Source organism: Lontra canadensis, unplaced genomic scaffold, assembly GCF_010015895.1.
Source record: "Lontra canadensis isolate GAN:19392208 unplaced genomic scaffold, GSC_riverotter_1.0 scaffold23, whole genome shotgun sequence".
Lineage (NCBI taxonomy): Eukaryota > Metazoa > Chordata > Mammalia > Carnivora > Mustelidae > Lontra > Lontra canadensis.
The window spans coordinates 13933255-13956966 of record NW_022631017.1 but is presented as its reverse complement, the minus strand read 5'-3'; the positions used below and the strand labels follow the sequence as shown (position 1 = coordinate 13956966).

Here is a 23712-nt window from a genome sequence, read left to right as displayed (position 1 = left end):
ATCCATTGTTATTACCTAGCATAGCAGTTGGCACATAATAAGTACTTGGTAAATGTTTGTGAGTCATTCTTTCAATAAATATTATGTAGTAGGCATTGTACTAGTCTCTAGGGATACATCACTGAACAAGAAAGATAAGGTCCCAGCTCTAAGGGAGTTTATATTCTAGTGAGGAGGAAGCTATCTGTAAGTAAACTAACAACAAGAGAATTTACCTGCTAAGTACTGTGAAAAAAAGGAAACTGGGTGAGGTGGCAGAAGATGGATAGATCTACTTTGGATAGGCAGGTCAGGGAAGGCCTTTCTGAGGAGGTGATTTTGAGCTGAGGCCAGAACGATGAGAAGGAACCAGCCATGAACGCAGGAGTGTTCAGGTGGAGGGTACAGAAACATCTCTACGGTAAAAATGAGGAGTTTGAGGAATATCAAGAGCCAGTGAAATCTGGAGCATAGAGAGCAGGGATGTGAGGTGAAGGAGGCCTGATGATGTAAGGCATAGTAAGAAGTTTGGATTCTATTCTGTGTGGGGGGAAGCTAGGTATGAAAGGGGAGGAGAGACTGCTGACTGTTCATTCATTCACCAGGGAGTGTCCACTATGAGGCTGACACTGTTCTGTGTATTGGGGAAACAAAGTAGACATTCTCTGTTCTTGGGGTTTAAGATCACTCCTGGCTGTTTTGTGAGGGGAAGAAATTGTGGAGGGGTGTGGGAAAAAAGAGCAGTAGGGAAGCCAGTTAATAAGTTATTGTAGTAATTAGGTGACAGATGATGGCTTTGATCATAGTGGTAAAATCGGATTTGGAGAGAAAAGAATGGGTTTGGAATATGTTTGAGAAAGCTGACAGGATTTACTGATGGTTTGGAGGTGGAAAAGGAGGGAAAGAGAAATCAAAGACGATGTCTTAGTTTTGGCTTCAGTAATTGTAGTGGATGGTAGTGCTGTTTCCTGAGGCAGAGAAGAGTGAGGAAGGCATGTAGAATTGAGTTCTGTTTTGGCCATGTGAAATTTGAGATGTTTTTTAGAAGTTCAGGTCTGATACTCAGCCTGGAGCTCACTGGGGAGATGGGAGAGGTGGAGATATGAATTTTTAGAGATATGAGTGTAAATGGTGTTTATAGGTGGTCACAGAGAGTATAGAGAGGACAGCAGAGGATCAAACTCTGGAACATTTAATGTTTTCTGTCAGGTAGAGGAAGAGGAACAATCCAAAGAAACAGAAGAGCCAGTGAGTTCAGAGTAAAACCAGAGTGTGATGTTCTAGAAGAAAGGAGGCTGAAGGAAGGAATGATCACTAAAGTCTTATGGTTCTAAGGGGCCATGTAAAATGAGTCAGAAGAGAATGGATCAATGTCACTGGCCAGTTTCAGTGAGAGACTTAAAAATTTAAAGCTGGTGGGAATTGGAGATTCTTGAATCTACTCAACTCTTTATTGCATAGAGATTAATACATACGTCCTAAATGGAAGTTTGAATTGCTTTCTCCTTACTACTTCTCAAGTTAGGGTGACCAACTAGGTTTGCCTGGGATGCTCAGTGTTAAAACTAGGGGAAGTGTCTCCTGGAATGCCTTACAATGAACAGTGGCTGACCCTTTGCCCAGGGCATCTAAAATGGTGTAAGTGTTTTTCCCATCAGAATAGATTTTCTCAGTCAGGGAACCTAGACTTTGGTAATTAGTTTTATTTTATTCTTTGGCCTGAGAATCTGCCTCAAAAAAGTGACTCTGCCTCTATTTTTATTTTCTGGTGTCATAAGTGGTTTTAAGATTTCATTACATAGTACTAAATTAATTCAAGTCATTGATTAGACTATGAACTATAAAGAATGAGTTTAAGATCAAGAGCTTTGTTTCATGCCTTTTCTGTATGGTAGATGTCTAGTAAATAAATCTGATTGCTTTATTGATGCTACTTTGCAGTACTAAAATTCAGTTAGAGATGAACTATAGTTTTTAGTTATCCTCTGGAAGAGAATGGGGTGAAAAATTTGGATTATATATCATCTAAAATTCAAAGTTTTCTACAAGGTTGTTGTATTGCTCTTGTAGAGGCAGATGTATGTTTATTAACCCTAAGAAATATATATTGCCTTGCCATGACATTGCAGAAGCTTTTGAGAAGCTTTCTCAGTAGTATTGAGCATTGCATCCCATTTGAGGAGTAATGTACAGAAATTAAGTTCTTTAATTTTGGGGAGATAGTTAATTTTCTCAAAACTTTATTTTGAAATATGTTGGAACTTGAACTTATCACCCTGATACCAAGATCTGAGCTGAGACCAAGAGTCAGATGCTTAACTGACTTAGCCACCCAGGCACCCCCTAGAACTAATGTTTTGTTATAGTTTTGGCATTTAAATATGTGTGGCACTTAGGCATGAGTAAACAAAAGGCTAACAGAAATAATTAGCTTCCTTTGCAGGCCAATGGTCACATAAATAAAAGTTACATTTATTAGGCTTAATTACTTTTTTATTTAGGAAAACTTCTTTTGATTGGGATTTTTATTTTTTCCTACGTGCTGTTGATCCTTCTAAGTTTTGGCATAATATGCTACCATGTAGAATATTTTTTCTAGTGGTACTTTGAAATAGTTATATTCAAAGACAAAGGGGAACCTCTGGAATACCATTTGGTATACTTTCTCCATATTTGCAGTGGTTTTATTAAAAACCTCTCATTTTTACTAGTTTATAAACAGAACGGAAGGTTATGAGAGATTAAATTAAATGTGGCCCTTGTTCTAAATGGCTACCAATGTACTTTTTCTGAATGCAGCATTTCAAGTAACCAGAAGATAGGACTCTACCTTTTTACACCTATATAATGAGTACTTGGCAAATATTTATTGGTTTGAATTCATACTTTTTCTGTGAAAGGCAAACTACTTATTTATCTGATCATTGTTCTTAATTGAAATAATCTTAACCTCAACCTAAACCAATGAAAGGTCTTCCTTGTTAAGACAGAATTGTAAATAAGGAAATTCAGAATCATATCTGAAGAATATAGTCTTATACCTTTATTGGTAATGTGTCTAAAATTATTTAAAGTAGTTGATGAATGAACTTCTCTATTTTTTTGTGTTTAGAAAGCAAAGACTAATAGTTTTTGATTATTTAAAATTCAGTTTTTATTTACATTCCCACCAATAGTTCCTTTTCTCCACATCCTTGCCAGTATTTGTTATTCTGTGGCTCTTTGATAATGGACATTCTAACTGGTGTGAGGTGGTATCTCATGGTGGTTTAGATTTTGGCTATTTGTCTATCTTTTTTGGAAAAATACCTATTCAGGTCCTCTGCCCATTTTAAAATCTGTGATATATATATGTATATACATCTATATACATATATATGTGTGTGTGTGTATATATATATATATATATACACACACACACACACACACACACACCCCTGCATATGTGTGTGTGTGTATTTTATATATGGCTGTTCAGTTGTATGAGTTTCTTATATATTTTGGATATTAAATCCTTTTCACAGGGGCATCTGGGTGGCTCAGTTGGTTAGGTGTCCAACTTTGATCTCAGCTCAGGTTTCCATTTCAAGTCTTGAGGTCAAATCCCATGTTGGGCCCTGGTGGGTGTGGAGCCTACTTTAAAAAACAAACACTTATTAGGTACATGATTTGGAAATACTTTTTTATATTCCATAGGTTGCCTTTTCATTTTGTTGATGGTTTCCTTTGCTGTACAGAAGCTTTTTAGTTTGATGCAGTTCTGATTGTTTATTTTTGCTTTTGTTGCCTTTGCTTTTGGTGGCAAGTCCAAAAAAATTATTGCCAAGACTGATGTCAAGGAGCTTACCCTCTATGTCTTCCTTCAGGAGTTTTATGGTTTCAGGCCTTATGTGCAAGCTTTTAACTCATTTTGAGTTGATTTTTGTGTATGGTATTAAGATAGGGGTCCGGTTTCATTCTTTTGCATGTGACTGCCCAGTTTTCCCAACACCATTTATTGAAGAGACTATCCTTTCCCCATTGTATATTCTTGACTATTTTGTAGTAAATAATACACCATATATGCATGGGTTTATTTCTGGGCCCTTTATTCTGTTCCATTGATTAATGTGTTTGTTTTTATGCCTGGCACTTTTAAAAATTTTTACTTATTAAAGATTTTTATTTGAGAGAGGCAGTGAGCGTGAGTGGTAGGGGCAGAGGGATAGGAAGAGATAATCCCAAGCAGAGTCTGCACTGAGCACAGAGCCCGCGATGCACAGGTCCTGAGCTGAAACAAAGAGCTAGGGCTACCTAACCAGCTGTGCCATCCAAGAGCCCCTTTATGCCTGGCACTTTTAAAGGTATATCTCTTCATGATTTTTCACCAAGGTGGCAGAGGAGTAGGAGACCTTAGTGTTGCCTGCTCTCAGGAGTTCAGCTAGATAGCTATCAAATCATTCTGAACACCTGTGAACTCAACCAGAGTCTAAGAAAAGAATAGCTGCAACTCTTCAAATAGAAAAGTGACTGCTTTCTGTAAGGTCGGAGGGATGGAGAAGTGAATCTGAGCTGATACGTGGGAAGACACACTGTGAGGGGAGGGGGCCCTCTGTAAGCTGGGAATTGGAAAGTGATACAGCAGCAGAATGCAAAATCAGAACTTTTATTTTTATTTCTTTCTTTAAGAATCCTTTTTTTTTTTTTTTTTTTTTGGACAGGGAGATTGAAAGAGAGCACAAGTAGGCAGAGCAGCAGGCAGAGGGAGAGGGAGTAGCAGGCTCCCCACCAAGCAGGGAGCCTGATGCAGGGCTCAATCCCAGGACCCTGGGATCATGACCTGAGCCGAAGGCAGACACTTAAACAACTGAGCCACTCAGGTGCCCTGCAAAATCAGAACTTTTAGAAGTCTGCTATGGTGAGGGACATCCCTGCCTGAAAGGAGCTCAGATGGTGAAGCAGGGCAGAGTCCTAGGTGAGAGACAGTGTGATCTCGGTGTCCCGGGGGGTTACAGGAAGACAAGGCAGAGGGGTACCTGAGTGCGTCAGAGTTTCTAAGCATTGGAGTGGGGAAGCTGGCTGCTCTCAGTGAGTCCAGGAGTGGGTTCTTAGCTCAGCATTGCCATAAACTGAACTGTGGCCTGGTGGGGCAACTGCTTTCTGAGCAGGGCAGAACTGGCAGAACTGGGAGGAGTGGTGCAGGTGAGAGCCGCAAGAGTCTGCTGGGTTTAGAAACTCAAAGTGGGGTTGCATGTCTGAGATCGAAATGCTTGGTCACAGGCTGGATGAGCACGGAGTGGCGACCAAGACCAGGGAGGACCAGAGTGATTGACTGCTTTTCCCTAAGGGTGCACTAAGGAGTCAGGCCCAAACTCTTGGCTCCGAGGCTTGAGATAGAGAGACCACCATTTCAGTCTCGTCCTCTAAAGCAGTAGGGAAAGCCTTCAGGCAACAAAAGCCACATAAAGCAATCCAATCCAGAGCAGATTACTTAGCCTGACCCCCTTGGCAAGGGCAGTGCGATTCTGCTCAGGTCAAAGACACCGGAGAATCAGGGTAACAGGCCCCTCTCCTAGAAGATCAGCAAGAACATCCAGGCAAGACCTACTTTACCGATCGTTGAGAACCGCAGAACTCCAACACTAGGGGCATATGGCATACACAATTCATGTTTTTTCCCCCCTAATTCTCAAGTCTTTTAATTTTTTTCTCTTTCCCTTTCAACCAATTTCTTCTCAACTTTTTAAAAAATCTTTTTTTTATTTTCAGTTTTACAGTTACATTCTAACCTTTCATTGTATTTAATTTTATTTTTGTATATACATTTTTCTTTCTTTACCATTCTGGGACAGTTTCTTCTAACAGACTGGAATACATCAGAATCTAGTGTATGGCTCTATTCTCTTCACCTGTCTGATCATATTGTCTCTCTCTCTCTGTCTCTCTTTTTCTTCCTTTTTTTTTTTTTGGTTCTGTTAAAGTCTTTAAAGTCTTTAAAAATGTTTATCTTTACTGTTACATTATTTCAATGTATTTTGTTTGTGTGTATATATGTATATATATAGACATACACACACATACATATATATATATTACAATTTTGAGACGTAGTGTTTTGTAACAAACCAACCAAAATACACTCAGGATATAGTGTGTTGCTCTGTTCTGTTCACGTGTCTGTTTATATCCCCCCCTTTTTTCCCTTTTAATTTTCATTTTTATAGTTATATTCTGTCCGTTCATTGTATTTGATTTTTTACATATATAACTTCTTCTTTCTTTACAGTTTTGGGATCTAGTTTTCTGACAAAGAGACCAAATACACACAGGATCCAGTGTATTGGTCTGTTCTAGCCCCCTGATTACATTCTTTCTTCTTAAAAAAAATTTTTTCCCCCAGTTTTGGGTCTTACCTGATTTTTTTTAAATTAATTTTTTTTTTTCAGTGTTCCTGATTTCTCTAGTGTATATTTCTCTGTGGTTGTTGTTGGGACAAAGGTCCATAACCTACAAGGGTAGAAACATTAGACTTGGAGCATACCTATCCACAGAGACCTGGCAGGCCAGAAAGGACTGGCATGATATATTCAGGTACTAAATGAGAAACATTTGCAGCCTAGAATACTTTACCAAAATAGAAGGCTGTCATTCAAAATAGAAGGAGAGATAAAAAGCTTCCAGGGCAAACAGAAACTAAAAGAACTTGTGAACACCAAACTAGCCCTACAAGGAATATTAAAAAGGGTCCTTTAAGCAAAGAGGGAGCCCAGAAGTTAAATAGACCAGAAAGGAACAGAGAGAGTTTATAGAAATGGTGACTTTATAGGCTTAATGGCACTAAATTCATATCTTTCAGTACTTACTCTGAATGTAAATGGGCTAAGTGCCCCCAATCAAAAGACACAGTGTATCAAATTGGATAAAAAAAAGGAAGCCGCCCCCCCAAAAGCAAAGCCCACTGATAAGCTGTCTGCAAGAGACTTATTTTTGACCCAAATACACTTCCAGATTTAAAATTGGTGGTGGGGGGGACCATACATCATGCTAGTGGACATGAAAATAAAGCTGGGGTGGCAATCCTTATATCAAACAAATTAGATTTTATTTTATTTTTTTTTAAGATTTTATTTATTTATTTGACACAGAGAGATCACAAGTAGGCAGAGAGGTAAGAAGAGAGAGAGGGGGAAGCAGGCTCCCTGCTGAGCAGAGAGTCCCATGTGGGGCTCGATCCCAGGACCCTGGGATCATGACTTGGGCTGAAGTCAGAGGCTTTAACCCACTGAGCCACCCAGGCATCCCACAAATTAGATTTTAAAACCAACGACTGTAATAAGAGATGAGGAAGGACATTATATCATAACTAAAGGGTCTATCCAACAAGAAGATCTAACATTTGTAAATATTTATGCCCCTAATATGGGAGCAGCCAGTTATATAAACAAATTAATAACAAAACTAAAGAAACACATCGATAATAATACAATAATTGTAGGGGACTCTAGCACCCCCCTCACTGCAGTGGACAGATCATCTAAGCAGAGGATCAAGGAAACAGCTTTGAATGACACACTGGACCACATGGACTTTACAGATACATTTAGAACACTCCATCCTAAAGCAACAGAAAATGCATTCTTCTTGAGTGGATATGGAACATTCTCTAGAATAGATAATATATTGGGTCACAAATCAGGTCTCAACTGGCAACAAAAATTTTGTATCATTCCCTGCATATTTTCAGACTGCAGTGCTTTGAAACCTAGAACTCAATCAGAAGAGGAAATTTGGAAAGAACTCAAACATATGGAGACTAAAGAGCATCATACTAAAGAATGAATGGGTCAACCAGCAAATAAAAGAAGAATTTAAAAAATTCATGGAAACAAAATGAAAACACAACTGTTCAAAACCTTTGGAATGCAGTAAAGGTGGTCCTAAGAGGAAAGTGTATAGCAATACAAGCCTTTCTCAAGAAATAAGAAAGGTCTCAGATATACAACCTAACCTTACACGTAAAGGAGCTGGAGAAAGAACAGCAAATACAGCCTCCTCTTCCCAGCAGGAGAAGAGAAAAATAAAGATAGAGCAGAAATCAATGAAACAGAAACCAAAAGAACAGTAGAAGAGATCAACGAAGCTAGGAGCTGGTTCTTTGAAAGAATTAATAAGATCGACAAACCTTGGGCCAGACTAACCAAAAGGAAAGATATAGATACTAAATAGATAAAATCATAAATGAAGGAGGAGAGATTACAACCAACGCCAAAGAAATACAATTATAAGAACCTATTATGAGCAACTATGTGCCAACAAATTAGGCAATCTGGAAGAAATGGATACATTCCTAGAGACAGAAAACTACCGAAACTGAACCAGGAAGAAATAGAAAACCTGAAAAGACCCCTAACCAGTAAGGAGATTGAAGCAGTCATCAAAAATCTCCCAACAAAAAGTGCTCTGCGCCAGACGACTTCCCAGGAGAATTCTACCAAACATTTAAAGAAGAATTAATATCTGTTCTCCTGAAACTGTTCCAAAAAAATAGAAATGGAGGAAAAGTTGGTATCACAATTCCAGTCTTCAAGCTCTATCACAAAGCTGTAATCATCAAGACAGTATGGTACTGGCACCAAAACAGATGCAGAGATCAATTCAACAGAATAGAGAGCCAAGAAATGGACCCTCAACTCTATGGTCAACTAATCTTCAACAAATCAGGAAAGAATATCCAATGGAAAAAAGACAGTCTCTTCAGTAAATGGTGCTGGGTATATTGGGCAGCCACATGCAGAAAAATGCAACTGGACCATTTTCTTAAACCATATACAAAAATAGACTCAAAATGGATGAAAGACCTAAATGTGAGACAGGAATCCATCAAAATCCTAGAGGAGAACACAAGCAGCAACCTCTGTGACCTTGGCCACAGCCACTTCTTGCTAGACAGGTCTCTAAATGCAAGGAGAACAAAGGCAAAAAGAAACTATTGAGACTTCATCAAGATAGAAAGCTTTTGCACAGGAAAGGAAAGGAAACAGTTCACAAAACCAAAGACAATCAGCAGAATGGGAGAAGATACTTAACAAAGGTCTTATCAGATAAAGGTCTAGTTTGTAGAATCTATAAAGAACTTATAAAACTCAACACCTAAGGAATAGATAATCTGATCAAGAAATGGACAGAAGACATGACCAGACGTTTTCTGCAAAGAAGATACCCAAATGGCCAACGGACACATGAAAAAATGCTCAACATCACCCAGCATCAGAGAAATAACAAATCAAAACCAGAATGAAATACTACCTCATACCAGTCAGAATGGCTAAAATTAACAAGTCAGGAAACGACAGATGTTAGTGAGGATGTGGAGAAAGGGGGACCCTCCTACACTGTTGGTGGGAATGCAAGCTGGTGCAGCCACTCTGGAAGACAGTATGGAGGTTCCTCAAAAAGTTGAAAATAGAACTATCCTATGACCCAGTGCCCTACTGAGTATTTACCCCAGAGATACAGATGTAATCATTCGAAGGGGCACCTGCACTCCAGTGTTTATAGTAGCAATGTCCACAATAGCGAGATGGAGAGAGTGCAGATATCCATTGACAGATGAATAAAGAAGATGTGGTATATATATATCATATATGTATGTATGTATATATACATACACACATATATACACCATATATATGGTATGCATATATATATACATACATACACATATATAAAAATATATATGTACATACACACACATACACATACACATACAGTGTAACACTACTCAGCCATCAAAAAATGAACTCTTACCATTTGCAGTGATGTGGTTGGAATTAGAGGGTATTATGCTAAGTGAAATAAGTCAGTCAGAGAAAGATAATTAAATGATCTCACTCATGTGGAATCTAAGACGCAAAATAGAGGATCTTAGGGTATGAGAGGAAAAAAATAAAACAAGATAAAATCAGAGAGGGAGACAAACCATAAGAGACCCTTAATCAGAGGAAACAAATTGAGGATTGCTGGAGGGGTGGGAGGTGGGGGGGATGGATAACTGGGTGACATGTAAGCAGGGCATGTGATGTAATGAGGACTGGGTATTAAGTAAGACTGATGAATTACTGACTTCTACCTCTCTGAACCCAATAATACATTATATGTTAATTGAATTTGAATTAAATAATAAATAAATCTCTCCATATTTATTTAATTATCACAACGCTATAAGATAGGTACTCTAATTTGTTCTCTCTTTTTACGTGTGAAGAAATTGAGGTACAGTCTATTTATTTATTTATTGTTAAAGATTTTATTTATTTGACAGAGAGAGAGAGAGAGAGATCACAAGTAGGCAGAGAGGCAGGCAGAGAGAGAGGGGGAAGCAGACTCCCTGCTGAGCAGAGAGCCCGATTTCAGGCTCGATCCCAGGACCCTGAGACCATGACCTGAGCCGAAGGCAGAGGCTTAACCCACTGAGTCACCCAGGTGCCCCCCCCCCTTTTTAAAAGATTTTATTTATGAGCTACAGTTTAGATAAGTGATTACTCCAGGGCTCACTGCTAATAAAAGGTTGGATAGAGCTTGTGTCCAGGCAGCCTGGTTTCGCAGTCCATTCTTTACCACTAAGGAATATTAGAAATTCTACAATAGAAGAATAAAAAACCAAGACAATTAGATTCACTTACCCTAGAAATAATCAGTACTGAAATGGACTGGATGATGGCAATGAGGAACAAATATTGCAGTATTGTTTCTTTCATTTTAGCTAGATAATCTCCAGTGTAGGTTGAGATTTTCTCTCTCTCTTCTGTGTGTGTGTGGTTACTAGTAACATGAATGCTTTTTTATGTTTTTATGTTCCTTTTAATTTTTTGTAACTTTTTCTGTTTTTTTTTGTTCTATAGGAGATTGTTTTCTCATATTTATTAGGAATTTTGGCCATCATCCCCCCAAAACCATTTATAATAATTATTTTTTAGCTGCTTTGGAAAGCGTTTACTGATCTTTAAATAGGTACTTAATTGCAGACCGGCTCAAGGCATAGTTAAAAATCTCTTGGATTTTAAATTAAACAGATTTTAAATTTAAAAATCTCTTGGATTTTAAATTAAACAGACTCCCCCCAACCCTGTTTAATTATAATTCTGAAAGGAAATATGTGTGTGTGTGTGTGTGTGTGTGTGTGTATGTATTTTTTTCTTAAAGATTTCATTTGTCAGAGAGAGAGAGAGCGAGAGCACACAAGCAGGGAGAGCAGCAGACAGAGAGAAGCAGATGCTCTGCTGAGCAGGGAGCCCAATGTAGGACTTGATCCCAGGACCCTGGGATCATGACCTGAGCTGAGGGCAGATGTTAATCAACTGAGCCACCCAGGCATCCCAGGAAAAATATTTTTTAGATCTAATTATAAGGTTTCCAGAATTTTAATTTTATACCATGAACATTTATTGGCTAGTAGTGGCAATAATGACTGCATTTATTCAGACCCTGCCTGGCTCTGCAGCTCTGTGCTAGAGACTTAAAAAGAAAAAAAAGGTTGTCTTTTACTGTTCTTAATGTGGTGAAGAAGAAAGTCATACACAAAGGGGTTAATATAGTTTAGAAAATGCTGTTATTGGAATTTTTAATGATATATTGGGAGAGCACAAAGAAGACATTTAGAGCAAGTTAATTCCGAACTGAGACCTTTAAAGAAGGCAGAGAAGGAAAATAATTTGGAGTCATTAAAGGACCTAATCTGTTGGGAGGCAGTGATTAGGTATGTATGTCTGGAGAGTGTTTTATAGGGGAGCTGGAATGGGTGAGGCTGGAGTTGGAGGAAATAGAAGGTGGGCTGTCAATTGGTGAAGAACTTTGGCAAATTTAAGTAGTTTGAGTTTTATTTAAAATGCAGGAAGGAACCTATAAATTTATATGAACAGGAGAATGATGTATATATATTTGATTGTCAAAAGGTAACTGGTAGTAGGGGTTGAGGATGACTTGGGTGGCGTTACTTCAGAGGGAGATTCTTGGAGCAGTCCAGCCAAAGATGTGATCTGTGATGGTGGGCGTGGAGAGGAGAGATCTAATTCAGTTAGTATTTACAAAATGGACTAAATAGTTTTACAAACTGATTACATGTAAGGGTTAAGGAAAAGAGGTGTTCTCTGGATTTATTTGTATTTAATTCAGTCATACATTGATTTCTACTGATAGTAGAATTGGGGCAGTTGAGGGCCCCAATTCTGAACTTCGTGCAAAAGTACTTTGTACTTGTTAACATTTCAACATTTGAAATGTGAGATATGTGCATCTTCTGGCATACAAGGGTAAATATGCTTTGATATTTTGTTTTGTTCTGTGGTTTTTTTTTTTTTTTTATAAAACAGTTGGTTCTCAATCCACTGAAAACCTGCATTTTGAGAAATACTGCAGTTTATATTTATGATTTATGTCATACTCAGCTTTTTTATATAAAAGTAAATCTGCTTTGTTATTTTTATTCTCTTCTGGCTTAGAGTTGTCATTTAAAAAATTCAATAAGATTAGTTGTTATTCTTCTAAGTGCAGTTATAGATATATAACATATTGTGGAAGACTTGATATTTATGCATCTTTGCTTCCAACTTAAAAAAAAAAAAGCTTCAAAAAGAAAATGTAATAGGTTACCTCTTCACTTGATGCTGATCTTGTATTTTCCAGAGAATTACTAGTTTTTAATTATTAGTTTTTAAATAGTTTTTAAATTTTTGTTTTTAAATAAGTTATCCCTAGGCATTCAGTATTTCTATATAAAAGAATTGAAATTAGTGTTAAAAAACATACTGTTTTCCAAAGAGAAGTTCTAGTGTAGTGTTGTGGTATCTTTGCTATTCTTACAGAAGTGCTTCTGTCTTTGTTCTAGAGAAAACTGATTTTACATTCAATTATTCAGTTGCTTTAATATGATAGGACTTAGGTGAGACTTTATTGTTATAAGCCACTGAGACTTATTTTAATATTTTAAAGTCCATAGCATGTCTCTAGAAATTGAGTAGTTCCCATTTCAGTAGCATAGTCATATAAATACTGTGTAAGAAAATTTTTCTTATTTTTCCTGCTAAGCATAGTTCACTTACAGTTCTTAACTGCTTTGTGATCTGGATTGACTTGAGTAGAGACAAAACATGTCATTTTCAGAATGAATTAATTCAATCTAAATTAAAGATTAGAGTATTATTTTATTCATGATATTTGTTAATTATCTTTAGTGTCCTAAGGGTATAGTATAAATTGGATCTTTTAAAAAAAAGTATAGTTGACCTTTAAACGGTACAGGAATTAGGGGTGCCAGCCCGCTGTGCAGTCAAATGCATATGAATCTTTTGACTCTTCGAAAACTTAACTACTAATAGCCTGCTATTGATTGGGAATCCTTACAGATAACATAAACAGTTGATTAATGCATATCTTATATGTTATATCTATTATGTACTATACTTTTACAATAAAGTAAGTTAGAGAAAAAACACTAAGAAAATCACAACAGAAAATACAATACTGTATTGTATTTGTCAATACCTAAGTTTTTATCATCTGTGTACAAGATGAACTGTCTGTATCTGTATCAATATTTTCCTAAATAATACAAAACACTGTAGTTGTTATACATGTAACTAACGCTAGGTACCAAAAATGAAAAGATAGTTTGAAAAAGAAAATTCATATATATTTACAGGTATAAGGATTCGTGCATTGATAATGAAGAAGCAATAATATGATTACTCATCAGTAGCCTAGCCTATGCATTAATGAATGAATCATTATAACATTTTAATGGCATATAGTATTACATTCATATTCATAATACATTGTTGGAAACAGTGTTACATTTTTTTAAAAACCACTTATATGTGATGGATGATAAGCTGATACAGAGTTTTCAGTTACTAGAGAGAGGGGCATACTATAAGGTAATGTAATTCTTTGAAACCAAAGTTATAAAACTGAGAAAACTAACACATTATTGATTTGATATTTAATATTACTCATTTTATGCCTGTGTGAAGATAGGCTATCCACTACCATACAGGTTTTTTACAGGATGTTCTGCATGTGAATACTTAGGTAGTTATGATAATGGCACAAAAACATCTCATGCAGTTCTTGCCATACAATTATTAGATTTTCATGCGGTCACACGTATACAGCAGGTAAGTTTATTAACTGTATCGCATGATGATTATTTACTGTTCATTAAGTGGAGGTAGATCATCAGAGAGGTCTTTATCCTTGTCTTCATGTTGAAGGCTAGGGAGGAGGAGAAAAAGGAGGGGGGTTGGTCTTGCTTTCCTACAAGTGGTAGAGGTGGAAGAGGTGGAGGAAGTGGTTGGGGAGGCAGTACAGACAAGCACACTGGGTGTAACTTCACATAAATACATCATCATTTCTATCTGACTTCTTGGCTTTCTCATTTCTCAAAAAATGTTTCTAAGTAGTACCAGTCATTCTTCTGCTGTTTTCTTTGGTTTTTAGCGCTTGCGTCGTGGAATAGCCCATGTTGTAAAAGAAGTCAAAGCAGTCTTGAGTAATCAGAACCCTTCTGCCAGGTTGTTCAATGTCAGTTTGTTTTCTGGCACTGCTGCTTCTATGTCTCCTCTCTCATTGTCTGGCGTTGGTTCAGAAGCTCTCCTCTCCAAGTCATCTTCTGTTCATTTCTCAGGGATTGTATCTGTTAGCTCTTGAATTTCTCCAAGATCCATATCTTGAAAGCCTCAATTTCCTACCTACTTTGCCATTTCCACAATCTCTTTCATTATTCCTTTGGCTGGCTCTGTTGTAAATCCTGTGAAGTCATACACAACATCTTGACACAGTTTCCTCCAGCAGGAATTTATTGTTTTTGGGTTGATGGCTTTCACAGCTTTTTCTATAATGATAGTATCTTGAGTGGTGTAATCCTTCCCAAACTTTCATGATGTTCTCTCTATTGAGGTTCTGTTCCATGGCATTCATAATCCTTTCCACAGGGAACCATGCAAAATGAATCTTAAAGGTCCTTACGACCTCTTGATTCAGAGGTTGAGTTAGAGACATTGTATTGGGGCACTTTGATATCTTTGGTACTGAACTCACAAGGTTCTAGGTGGTCAGGGGCTTTGTCAGATATCAAAAACACTTTAAAATGCAGTCCCTTTCTGGCAAGTTGCTTCCTGACTTGAGGGACAAAGCATCAATGGAACCAGTCTAGAAAAAGGGTTCTTGTTCAGGCCTTCTTGTTTTGCAACCAAAAGACTGGCTGCTGGTTGTTAGTAACCTTTTTCCTTCAAAGCTGGGGCTTAGAAGCTTTTTAGATAATGACAGTCCTGGTCATAACACCGGACTGCATTTGCACAGAGCAACTGTTAACCCATCCCTTCCTGCATTAAGTTTTGGTGCTCACTCCTCTTCCTTACTATTACATCTTTTGTGGCCATTTCTTTCAGAGTAAGACCCTTTTGTCTGCCTTTAAAAACCTGTACAGGCAGATATCCTTTCTCATCAACGATTTTCATAATGGCATCTGGGAATTCATTTGCTGCCTCTTGGTGGGCAGAAGCTGTTTCTCCTGTTATCTTGACCTTTTTTAAGCCAAATTTCTTTCTAAAAACTATCAAACCATCCTGTGCTGGCATTAAATTCTTCAGCTTTATATCGTTCACCTTCTTTTTGCTTTAAGTTGTCATGTACTGTAATGACTTTGCTTTTTCTCAAATCATACTAATCTTTAGGTATGCCATTCTTACACAAACTTGTACCCACATAAAAGCTGTATTGTCAATACAAGATAAAAAGGTATTTCACAGAAAGTTCAAGTCTTTGCTCTTGCTTGTGTAGCTGCAGCAACAGCTTCACAAATTTCCTTTTCATTTTTAACAATGATCTTTATGCTGGATTCATTTATTCAGAAATGGAAGGCAACTATAGGTACAGACCTCAAACTATAGTATATATCAAGCATTCAACTTTTTCTTTCTAATGTCCTGGCTTTTTTTTTTTTTTTTTGCTTCTTGGGAGCATTTCTAGCATCACTAGTGACGCTGTGTATGGGTCTCATGGTGTTGGAGATTTATGTTATTGAACATAACATGATGAAAAATATGCAAGAACCACAAGAGATCACTTTTTACTGTGATACACAATGTACTAGAGATGATTAGCATCACATGGATTTTTAAGTGGATAATAGCAATGAGAGGTGGCTACAAAATTATAACATTAGTACAGTATGTATGTACTATAGTTAATTTTATGCAATAATGATTTATTTCTACATCTTTGTGTTTATTTACATTTCTCTTGACTTCAAATGGCACCATGTACAGTGTGAAATGTTTGTATAAGTTTTGATTAATTATAACTTTTTATAATAGGTTTGTATGTATTTTATGGTAGTGATAAAATAGGACTAGTATTTATAGTGTTTTGTGCACTCATGACAAACCTTTTTCTTAATTTTTTTTGGTGTCTCTAGGCTAGTTGGTTTATTTGCAAGTTTTTTCATATTGTCACAAATTTCCAAAAAGTTTTCTGATATGTTTACTTAAAGATATTCTGTGTATAGGGGAGGCACTCAGTTCAAACCTATTGTTGTTCAAGGGTCAACTATAATGTTAGAAGTCTAAACACTTTTACTTTCTCTCACTATTAGTTAGATTGGACATTCTTTCGTATCTTTGTCATTTACATGTTTTCCTAGCCTATTTATGCTATTTTCTGGATATTCTTAAGAAATATTTGTCCATACCTGAGGATCTGATTGAGGAAAACATTTTGGTATAGATTATGGATAGATCAGAGTTAGAGCAGACCTGGTTACAGAATACTTTCACTTGGTGCTTTAATATGTGAGTGATTAATCAAATGAATTAAGGTAAGTCCCATTCTGAGAAAGGCCTAGACTCTATTAGGTTTTAAGTGGTTGTTCTGGACATCAAAGCTGGCTGTGTGTCTCTCTGGTCAGTATTTTAAAATTTTGAGTTAGTTTAAATGTATATGTTTTATTGGGAGGTGTGTTTTTTGTTTTTTTGTTTGTTTTGTTTTGTTTTCTGAGATAGAGAGTGAGAGAACTTGTTGGTGGGGGATAGGGAGGGAGAGAAAGAATCTTAAGCAGGTTTCATGCCCAGCAGTGAGCTGGATGTGGGGCTTGATCTCACAATCCTGAGATCATGACCTGAGCCAAAATCAAGAGTCAGATGCTTAACTGACTGAGCCACCTAGGCACCCCTAAATGTATATGGTTTTTAAGGCTACTTATTTACCTTATATATGTATAAAACCAAAACAAATTTAATTCATAAATTATATGTAAATAGAAATTTAAACTAGTATTAACATGGCATGGTGTTTTATTAAAATAGTATCTTTAATGTTAGGATTAGTATTGGTAAAAAATAGCTTCAGGTCTAGTTTTATTAATCTGTTTATGAATTTTGATTTTTAATATTAAATACAGAGAGGCTTTTTCAAAAATTGTGGCAAAATGATTTAATCCATTTTATGGACATGTTTATTATTTTGTGATCCTTACGTTTAAATCTAAAAACTTTATTTTTTCTAAAGACTGCTAGAAGGCACTCCTTGTATGGCAGTTTCAATGGTGTGTCAGTTTGTAATTCTGTGCAGATATCTTGTTTCATATCATGATGATAAATGCCCCATATGTTATTTGCTCTTTACTTAGAAACAGCTGCATTTGTGAACATAGAGCACAAATGCGGGCATTGAAATTATTGATAATAAATCTGTTTTAAGGTAGCTATTCAGATCACCTGTAATATACTTATTAATTTTTTAAGGATGTCATTGAATGAAAGCCCCAAATTCTTGTGTAGAACTTGTTAACTTCCACAAATAAGTTTCAGGCTCCAATTTGAGAATCACTTTGTTCATCATTAATAAAGATATGTGCTTCTATAGCTTTTATATAAAATTCAATAAATTTAAAATTGCTTTTTAAGATTACCGTAAGTTTTTAAAGATTTTATTTATTTATTTGAGAGAGAAAGCATGTGTGCACACTCTGCATGGGGGTGGAGGGAGAGGGAGAAAGAAAAGCCGACTCTCAGCTGAGTGAGGAGCCTGACAGATCCCAGGACCCTGAGATTGTGACCTGAGCTGAAGGCAGATGCCCAAATGACTGAGCCACCCAGGCGCCCCTCAGATTACTGTAACTTTTATGAACTAGTTATAAGTGATTCATAGACTGGCATTTCTCCTTGGATATACTTTGTGTGGCATTGTAATGGAGAAAAATTTAAGAATGAAGTAAGAAGAAAAGTAAAATGGATATGTCAGAAAAAGGCAAATAAAAATTAAGTAAAAGTGGACAAGATAACTGAAAATAAAGACCAGGAGAACATTAAAAAGTGATGTTAACCAAAAAAAGATTTAATATCACTCAAAAGGGAAAACTGAGAAAAAGTCATGATGATGCTATGGTGTTAGTCTTTTACCAAAACATAACTAAAGAAATAAAAGAAATAAAAAATGATTTTAAATGTTAAATGATTAGGATACAGTAGAAAAAATTTATTTTCCATTAGCATGTTCCACTTAAATTGTTATGCAATATTATTCAATTAGGCTTTCCCTGGGCCCCAGTTCTCAGCTGATTGCTCTGTGTGGTATCACAGATGTCTGCATATCAGATATTCCAGAGCAGAGTGCTGACATTTCCAGACAGACAGATAGATTTGATGTTTTAAATAAGAGCAGTATGTGTTTCAGTGTCCAAAACCTTTGAGCAGAAATCCAGGTCCTTTAGTAGAGGAAGCTGTGAAATCAGCATTGAATTTTTAGGTGTACAATATGTAAGTTTATTTGATGAATCTTAGATATCATTGATCTATTTTAATTATTTGATGCAGAAAATAACTTTTTTTATGTGTATTTTTTTTCTAAGTTCAAAAAAGATCTCTTCAGTCTACTTGTAGACATTGTAAGTGTGCTAATTTTTGCATATTTTTCTTTGTAGGCCCAGATTATTCTTCATCAGCATGGTTACCTGGTAATGAATCATTGTGGCAGGCCACGAGTGTTACATCTAACCATCGAAATAATCATATCAGGAGACATAGTATAACTTCTGACAGTGGTGACACTGGCATTGGAACTTCCTGTTCTGACAGCGTGGAAGGTGAGCTGAAATTCTTAGTGTTTAGACATGAGCCCTCAGAGAATGGTTGTGATTGAGAACATTCAAGGGATATGTTCTGTTGTCCCAAAATAAATTATAAAGTAATATTTGAATATTTAATAATAATTAATAATGTTCAGTGTTATCATTATATCAAGTGAAATTATCCCTCTGATCATATTAATTTTCCCACATCACTTTTTAAACTATTTGTTTTGATATAATTATAGATTCATAGGCAATTTTAAGAAACAGTACAGTGATTGTATGCACCCTGTATTCAGTACCTCCCACCTCCACCCATGGTAATAACTCACGAAACTGCAGTGCACTATCACAACCAGGATATTGATATTGATACAGTCAAAACATAGATTGTTTCTTTTCTTTTCTTTAAAAGATTTTTATTTATTTGAGAGAGAGAGAGCATAAGAAGGGTGAGGGTCAGAGGGAGAAGCAGACTCCCTGCTGAACAGAGAACCTGATGCAGGACTTGATCCTTGGATTCCAGGATCATGACCTGAGCTGAAGGCAGTTGCTTAACCAACTGAGCCACCCAGGTGCCCTACAGAATGTTTCTGTCACCACAGTATGCACCTCATGTTGGTCATCCTCCTCTACTCCTCCTTAACTTTTGGAAACCACTACATCTAGTCTCCATTTTTATAATTTCGTCATTTCAAGAATGCTGTATAAATGGAATCATATAGTATGTAACCCTATAATATTGGCTTTTTTTCTTTGACAATTCATCCAGATTGTTGCATATATAAATAGTTCATTTCTCTGATTGCTAAGTAGTATTTAGCAGTGGTGGTATTAGGTAAACTACATTTTGGTTAAGCATTTTCCCACTGAAAGACACGTGCGTTCAGTTTTGACTATTGGAAATAGAGCTGCTCTAATCATTCACGTCCAGTAACACAGTTGCTGGTTGTATGGCATTTGAATGTTTAGTTTTTAAAGAAATTGTCATACTGTTTCTCAGAGTGATTATTTCATTTCAGTCAGCAATGGAAATGGATCATTGTGAGTGATCCAGTTTTTTCTTCATTCTTGTTAGCACTGGTGGTTTTTAATTCTAGCTTTTCTGATGGGAATGTAGTGATACTTCATTGTGGTTTTAATATTCATTTCCTTAAAGATTAATAATATTGACTGTTTCTTCATATGTTTACTTTCCATCTGTCCTCTTCAGTGAAATGTTTCCTCATGTCTTTTGCCTCTGTTATAATCAGATTATTATTTTTTTACTGTTGAGCTTTTAGAGTTCTTTCTATATTTTAGACACTAATCCTTTGTTCGCTGTATGATTTGCAAATATATTCCATTCTGTAGCTTGTCATTTCATCCTCTAACAGTGTCTTTTGCAGAACAAAAGTTTTAAAATGAATAGTTTGAGGAATAGTTATAATTTTAGAAGTGTATATATGGATTGTGCTTTTGGGGTCAAGTCTATGAACCCTGCATAGTCCCAGATCTTGAAGATTTTTCTCTTTTTTTGCCTTGAAGTTTTATCATTTTTTGTTTTCTATTTAATTCTGTGATCCATTTTTGAGTTAATTTATTATAAAACAAGTGTGTTTGGTGTTCCCAAGACCACTCTTCATTTCAGTGATTTGCTGGAAAGAATTCCAGAACTCAAGAGAAGCTGTCACGCTAATGATTATGGTTTGTTACAGCTGAAGGATACAGAGTTAAATCAGCAATAGAAAAAGAAGCAAAGGGCAGGGTCTAGGAGACACTAGGCCCAACCATTTGTCCTCTCCCAGTGGAGTTGTGTAGGTAGTGTTTCATTCTCCCAGCAGTGATTTATGAGAGCACGTAAGTGCTGCTAACCAGGCAAAGTCACCTAAGCCTTGGTGTCCAGGATTTTTATTGTGGGTTGGTTACGTTGGCATGATTGACTCCTTGTGTGGATGACGTTAGTCACTAGCCTTTGAGAAGTCAAGCTTGTAACACATGTTTCAAAGCACCCATCATAAATCACATTATTAGCGTAGACTATATGAACTAACTCAAGGTCCCCAAGTAAACAAAGACAGTCTTATTAGGCAGGGTATTCCAAGGGTTTAGAGGTTACCTCTTAGGAGCCAAAGATAAGGGCCAAACCTTTTTTGTAATATGCAGGATATTGAAAACCCTGACATGCTGACTTTAGTCCTTTTTGCACAGTGTGAGACTAAGATTGGAATTCATTTTCTTTGCCTAATAAGTCTCGAAATTGGGTAAAATAATTATTCCCACTTTTCTTTTTCAAGACTTTTTTTTTTTTTTAATTTTATTTATTTGAGAGAGAGATAGAGAGAGCATGAAAGGGGCAAGGGGCAGAGGGAGAAGCCAGCTCCCTGATGAGCAGAGGGCCTGATGTGGGACTTGATCCCGGGACTCCGGGATCATGACCTGAGCCAAAGGCAGTTGCTTAACCAACTGAGCCACCCAGGTGCCCTCAAAACTGTTTTAACTATTCTCTTTCCTTTGCTTTTCTGTGTAAGTTTTAATTTATCTATAGCTACAAAAAAATCTTGCTGGGAATTTTATAGGAATTGTATTATCCATTTATCAGGTTGGGGAGAATTGACATGTTTACTGTCTTGAGTTTTCTAGTCCATTAACATGATATAGGTCTCCATTTACTTAAAGTTTAATTTTACTCACCAGTATTATATCTGTTTTGTTAGAATTATACCTGAGTATTTCATTTTTTTCTTTTTCTTTTTTTTTTGGAGTGATTGTAAGTGGCATTGTATTTCCCGTTTTGGTGTCAATATGTTGTTATTATATAGAAATAAATCAATTTTTGTATGTTTATCTTGTGACATCGTTGAACCTCTTTAGTTGTAGGAGATTTTTTGGTAGATGTCTTGGGACTTTCTCTGTAGACAGTCATGTCATCGTAAATAGGATGTTTTTCCTTCCTAATCTGTATGTCTTTTATTTCCTTTTCTTCACTTACCATCACAATAACCAGACCATCCAGAATAGTGTTGAAGATGAGTAGTAGAAGTAGACATTTTTATCTTACAAATAAAGTGATTAGTCTTCCACTGTTAAGTGGTTGTGTGATAGTTGTTAGCTGTAGGTTTTTTGTAGATGTCATTTATCAATTTGAGGAAATTTCCCTCTAGTCGTACTTTGCTGAGAGGTTTTTTTGTTTTTTTTAAATGATGAATGGGTATTGGATTTTGCAAATGTTTTTTCTGTATCATTTGATAAATGATATTCTTCATTAGCTTGTTGATAATGGTGGCAGATTTCCATAGCTTGATTTTTCAAAAATTGAGTTGGCTTTCCATCCCTGGAACTCCACTTGGTCATAAGGTAGAATTATTTTTATGTATTGGTAAATTCTATTAATATTTTGTTAAGGAATTTTTCTGTGTATCCATAAGGAATATTGTTCCATAATTTTCTTTTTAGGGGGACTGACTGCCTTGTCCTATTTTGATGTCCGGATGATACTAGCTTTATAAAATGAATTGGAAAGTATTCTCTCCTGTTTTCTGGAAGAGACTGTATAGAGTGACATTGATTCTTTAGATGTTTGGTAGAATTCTTTACTGAGACCATCTGGGTCTAGAGATTTCTTTTCTCATAGTTTTAAAGTCATGAATTCAGTCTCCTTAATAATTATAGGGTTATTCAAATTATGCCTCTTTTTTTTTTTAAAGATTTTATTTATTTATTTGACACAGAGAGAGAGAGATCACAAGCAGGCAGAGAGAGAGAGATCACAAGCAGGCAGAGAGAGAGGAGGAAGCAGGCTCCCTACTGAGCGGAGAGCCCGATGCGGGGCTCAATCCCAGGATCCTGACCTGAGCCAAAGGCAGAGGCTTAACCCACTGAGCCACCCAGGTGCCCCTCAAATTATGCCTCTTAAATTGGATGAATTGTTGTAGTCCCCCCACCCAGAAGTGGCCCATTTTGTCTAAGTTGTCAAATTAATATGTGTAGAGTTGTTCATAGCATTTCCCTATTATCTCTTGATGTCTGTAGCCTCTGTAGTGATACCACCCCCTATTCCATTTCTGGTACTGGTAATTTGTGTCATCTTTCCTTTTTTATTTTTTAGTTTTAGTAGCAGTTTGTCAATTTTATTGACCTTTTCAAAGGATCAATTCTTCATTTCATTTTCTTTTTTCTCTTTTCAATTTCAGTTATTTCTGCTCTTTATTATTTACTTGTTTTTGCTTTGGGTTTATTTTGCTGTTTTTCTGTTTTTAAGGTGGATGATTAGTGGTTTGAAACTTTCACCCTTTTTAGGTGGATGCATTTGGTGCTATAAATTTTTCTGAGCGTGGTTTTGACTGTGTCCTACCAATTTTGATATTTTATGTTGTCATTTAGTTGTTTTCTTAATTTACCTTGAGACTTTCTTCTTGACCTCAGGGTTATTTAGTAGTATGTTGTTTAATTTCAAAGTTTGGCATTTTTCTGCTGTCTTTCTCTTACTAATTTCAAGTATTTGAAAATTACTAATTTCAAATTAAATTATTAATTTCAATGATTCAGTTGTGGTCAGATACACTGTGATTTCAATTATAAATTTTTTGAGGTTCCTTTAGGTCTTAGCATGGGGTTTATACAGTATATGTTTTGTGGGCACTTGAAAACAGTGT

At 36.3% G+C, this 23712-nt stretch overlaps 1 protein-coding gene across 3 annotated transcripts in view; it reads left to right on the top strand.

Moving 5' to 3' along the window:
• CEP85L (centrosomal protein 85 like) overlaps positions 1-23712 on the top strand; it is a 173018-nt gene that overhangs the window by 6105 nt on the left and 143201 nt on the right. For all 3 annotated transcript variants that reach the window (XM_032862395.1, XM_032862396.1, XM_032862397.1), the window contains exon 2: positions 18932-19093. In XM_032862395.1, the coding sequence (XP_032718286.1) occupies positions 18932-19093 (162 nt within the window). The remainder of the gene's footprint in view (positions 1-18931; positions 19094-23712) is intronic.